General features: G+C 50.5%; 1 protein-coding gene across 1 annotated transcript; it reads right to left on the reverse strand.

The window, feature by feature from the left end:
• Positions 1–345: 345 nt before the first annotated feature.
• LOC123965282 (adenomatous polyposis coli protein-like) lies at positions 346–4,165 on the reverse strand (the record flags this gene model as incomplete). Its single annotated transcript, XM_046041846.1, has 9 exons — positions 4,034–4,165; positions 3,808–3,870; positions 2,787–2,837; positions 2,620–2,706; positions 2,360–2,537; positions 2,071–2,271; positions 1,869–1,964; positions 1,437–1,576; positions 346–423 (listed from the first exon to the last, which is right to left on the reverse strand). Coding segments are annotated over exons 1-9 (990 nt in total), but the record flags the coding sequence as incomplete, so codon positions are not given.
• Between the last annotated feature and the right edge of the window lie 488 nt (positions 4,166–4,653).

Below are 4,653 nucleotides of genomic sequence, written 5' to 3' on the forward strand. Positions count from 1 at the left end.
ACAGGCGAGTCACACAGGCGAGTCACACAGGCGAGTCACACAGGCGAGTCACACAGGCGAGTCACACAGGCGAGGGACAGGCGAGGGACAGGCGAGGGACAGGCGAGGGGAGTTACACAGGCGAGTCACAGGCGAGTCACAGGCGAGGGGAGTTACACAGGCGAGGGACAGGCGAGGGACAGGCGAGTCACACAGGCGAGGGACAGGCGAGGGACAGGCGAGTCACACAGGCGAGTCACACAGGCGAGTCACACAGGCGAGTTACACAGGCGAGTCACACAGGCGAGTTACACAGGCGAGGCGAGTTACACAGGTGAGGGAAAGGCGAGTTACAGGTGAGTTTACCTGCTGCAGGTCTTCACTGTCAGACTTGAGCTGAGCCACCATCGCTCTCATACAGCCCTTCATGGAGCACAGCGTGGCCTGAAAATAACATCAGAAAGCTGTAATCTGATTGGCTCCTGAGAGAGAAATGAGCAGGGATCAGGGGTGAAAAGGTGACAAAGCTCTGGGTCCCTAAGCCCCTAACGCCCTCACTACCGCCGTAACATTACACCGCGTGTCAGCTAACATCTTTCCTGTTTATTTAGCGGCCAGGTCTGAGCGAGAAAGTGTCTGATCATTACAGGCGATCTTTGCAGAAACACGTGTGATTATCAGAGTGCATCACTCAGTGGTGAAATAAACCCAGGAACAGTCTGCAGTGAAGCGGCCTGGTTACTGCTACAGTTATCATCACAACACATCGGTGTAACATGCTGCTGTGGTCGTGATCAGGATGACTGAATAAAATACTGATTTATTGATTAGACATGTTTTTGATATTTATTTAGGATAGACTGGTTTGTTAATTGAGCAACTTTTTCTCTTATACAAATTATACAATACACAAAATTAGTAATTGAAAATAATAACAGCCCCATAAATCCCATTTACAGAGACTGTGGCTGTCTGAAATCATCCACTGCTCACTACATAGTGAGCTCGCCATTTTGTAGCGCTGTCCCAATTTATAGTGAGAATTATTATACCACTCAATGTATCCCAGAATGCATTTTGAAAAGTAGTGCACAACCGATGGTCACTAACCTAGCCGCCTGTACCATCATGCATTACGCTGATCAAAAAAAAAATATATAAATAAACTAAAAAAACCTGACAATCAGACGGCAACAACGTAATTAACGGCACCGAAATAACGGAGAAGTGTCCAAAAGCGTTGTTTTAATAATGCGAGTGAGCTCACTATGTAGTGCTCTGCATACAGCTGCATACAGCTGCCTACGGGGGGTGGGGGGATTTCGGACACAGCCTCTGTGGTTCCAGCAGCGTTCACTAAATCAAACTCTCATGGTCACGTCTCACTCAGGCCCACAGGCGACGGACTTTTCAGACATTGAACCATGAACCAGGTGTAAAGGGTTGTTTCCTCTCACCTTATTGGCCACGTCTCCAAAGGTGAGGTTGGTGAGCGCCATGCCGGCGTATCGCCGCAGCGTGACGCTGTAATGATCGCTGCTCAGACCGAACATCTCACAGTCCACCTGCAGCAGCTCTGCCACCGCCTGCAGACCTCCTGCAGGGGCAAATAACCCACAGACAGACAGCATCAGAAAACAGTCGGCGGAAACAGTCCTGGCTCAGAAACCACGAAACAAAGATGAAACAACAGTTTTAAAGGGGAGCTGAGGGACAAAGAAAAACTTGCAGGACGGGTGGCTAACACTGCTTCAGAGTCTGCCCACAGCAGCCGGACGCTCAGCTCCTACAGGTACGCCTCTCTGCTTCTGCACCCTCACACCATCTAGGGCAGGTAACACTCTGCCCTGTACGTCTATCCCGGTCAGTAGATCCGGTGTCAGACTCACCGAGCTCGTTCATGGCGTGCCGGTGTTCTTCATCAAAGGACAGCTTCATGAGGACGCAGACCGCCGGACAGATCTGATGCTCCACCGGAGACGGCACTGAGGACACATTTTATATATTAATATTTAGAACATTCAGCTGCAGCAGTGCATCGTGGTCATGTGACGTGTGGCCTGATTGGTAAGTGTATGTGACATCACTCACTGGGGTTCTCCTCCTGGTCCACGCCCCTCTCGTGGTTCTCCTGCCAGGTCCAGCACGCCTCACAGTAATGACGCACCTGCTCCAACAGGTGGAGCACCCTGATCTCGCGCCGGCCTCTTTTATCGTCGGGCTGGCTGTGAACTATGTTGTGCAGCGCCGCCGACGCCCGCGCACGAGCCTCTTTGCTGCCGCGAGAGTTACCTAGGCATCGGGAGACCAACAGGCGAGTCAGGCAAGTTACCTCAAGAAGACAACCCACTTCAAAAATTTGACCTCCACAGGAACTGACCTAGCAACAGGGAGTCCTTGTCGTTGCCGTGCAGCAGCTGAATGAGCAGCGGCAGACAGCCTGACTGACGCATGGCGATGCACGAGTCCTGTGAGCTGGACATGGCGAGCAGTGTCCGCGACATGTCGTCTTTATCGTGCGTCCCCAGCATGGACAGAAGACTGTACACCATCTCCACCTGTAAGGGGCGACGCAGAGGCTCACAGTGATTGGTTACTGAGGGCAGCATGAGCAGGGCTGGTACTGGCAGAAGTACTAACCTTGGTTCCCAGGTGGCTGGTGATTCGTCGAGGCACAGAGTAGCCCGCCTCACTGGCCGGCTCATGGTCCAATCGGCTGCTGGAGCTCTGAAGGAGGAAAAGAACAAAAGATTAACTAAATGCCAAAAGAAAAGAAAGGGAAGTCGAGTGATGGAAAGGACACTCACCTGAGCTCCGGCCAATCCGCTGCTGTCACTCACCCCCTGACCTTCATCTACCTGGGGGGGGGGAGAGAGAGAGAGAGAGAGAGAGAGAGCGCACTTGTGGTTTCACAAAAGGTAAGACAGGAACTTGAAAGTTCATGCTGTAAAACAGCTTATCTGCTGCTGCTGCCTGAGAACCAAGCAGGAACCTCCGGGTCGGACAAGTGAAACCTTAAACCCGCTTCTTCTCTAGCAGCCAGCAGGGGGCGACTTAAACCCGCTTCTTCTCTAGCAGCCAGCAGGGGGCGACTTAAACCCGCTTCTTCTCTAGCAGCCAGCAGGGGGCGACTTAAACCCGCTTCTTCTCTAGCAGCCAGCAGGGGGCGACTTAAACCCGCATCCTCTCTGACAGCCAGCAGGGGGCGACTTAAACCCGCGTCCTCTCCAACAGCCGCCATGGCGACCTGTCAGTCAGGATAGAGGCGGCTCGTGTCCGCTGCTCTGTATACATTTAACCAGCGCCGCTGAAAAAGCTCATCAGGAGTCGGCTGCTCATTTTTCAGTGAGTATGTTTAGTTTTAAGTCTGTTTGTCGCTAGCTAAAATTAGCATTACAGTTAAGGTGAATTACAGATGCACCTTGCTAACCAAGCTAGCTAGCTCCACTCTCTGGTTGGAAAATAATCAAGATGGCGGTGTCCAAAATGCCAAACTGGAGGCTTCCAAACGGCAGTCCACTAACCAACAGTGACGTCACGGCGGCTCCGCGCACTTCTTTACACAGACTGTGGTGAAACCAGCAGTTCCACACATCAAACTGGTTTCCTGTTGCAGCTTGTGGATCAACAGAATCAGACCTGATCAACAAAAGCTGCCGACACTCAGCTGTGACACTCGCCACACCCTCTTCTGTGGTGGTTTAACAGCAGCTGCTGGAGAATCAGCTCCATCAGCCAATGAGCTGGAGCTCCCAGAAGGAGCAGGTTTATTATGACGAGTGTCCGTTAAAGTCTAGATGTGTTGTAGTAAAGAACAGGTGAGGTTACCTGCAGGCGAACTCCCAGCCTCAGGATGTCCTTCTCTATCTGCTGAATACGAGACACACGAGCCTGAAGAGACACACAGACATTATTCAAACGTGGGAGAAAATGAAATATTCTGCCTGTCTGAGAATTTTCAAGGTGTGTTTGAAGTCGTTTGAGAGCCAGTAGAGGGCTCACTGAAGGGAAAGTGTGTTCAGACAGGTGAAAGAGCCTCCAGCTGAGTTCATACCTGAGCTCTCCTCTCCATCTCCTGACAGGAGCCCAACTGTTCCTCCATGGCTGAACGGATCTGACGAGCTTCAAACTCCAGCTGACGACGACTCATATCCGTCTGCAGAGTGAACTACAAACAGAAAACTACAACATTAACTCCAGCTGACTCGTCTGCAGAGAGAACTACAAACAGAAAACTACAACATTAACTCCAGCTGACTCGTCTGCAGAGTGAACTACAAACAGAAAACTACAACATTAACTCCAGCTGACTCGTCTGCAGAGTGAACTACAAACAGAAAACTACAACATTAACTCCAGCTGACTCGTCTGCAGAGAGAACTACAAACAGAAAACTACAACATTAACTCCAGCTGACTCGTCTGCAGAGAGAACTACAAACAGAAAACTACAACATTAACTCCAGCTGACTCGTCTGCAGAGAGAACTACAAACAGAAAACTACAACATTAACTCCAGCTGACTCGTCTGCAGAGAGAACTACAAACAGAAAACTACAACATTAACTCCAGCTGACTCGTCTGCAGAGAGAACTACAAACAGAAAACTACAACATTAACTCCAGCTGACTCGTCTGCAGAGAGAACTACAAACAGAAAACTACAACATTAACTC

This window comes from Micropterus dolomieu, unplaced genomic scaffold (assembly GCF_021292245.1).
Source record: "Micropterus dolomieu isolate WLL.071019.BEF.003 ecotype Adirondacks unplaced genomic scaffold, ASM2129224v1 contig_9053, whole genome shotgun sequence".
Classification (NCBI taxonomy): Eukaryota; Metazoa; Chordata; class Actinopteri; order Centrarchiformes; family Centrarchidae; genus Micropterus; species Micropterus dolomieu.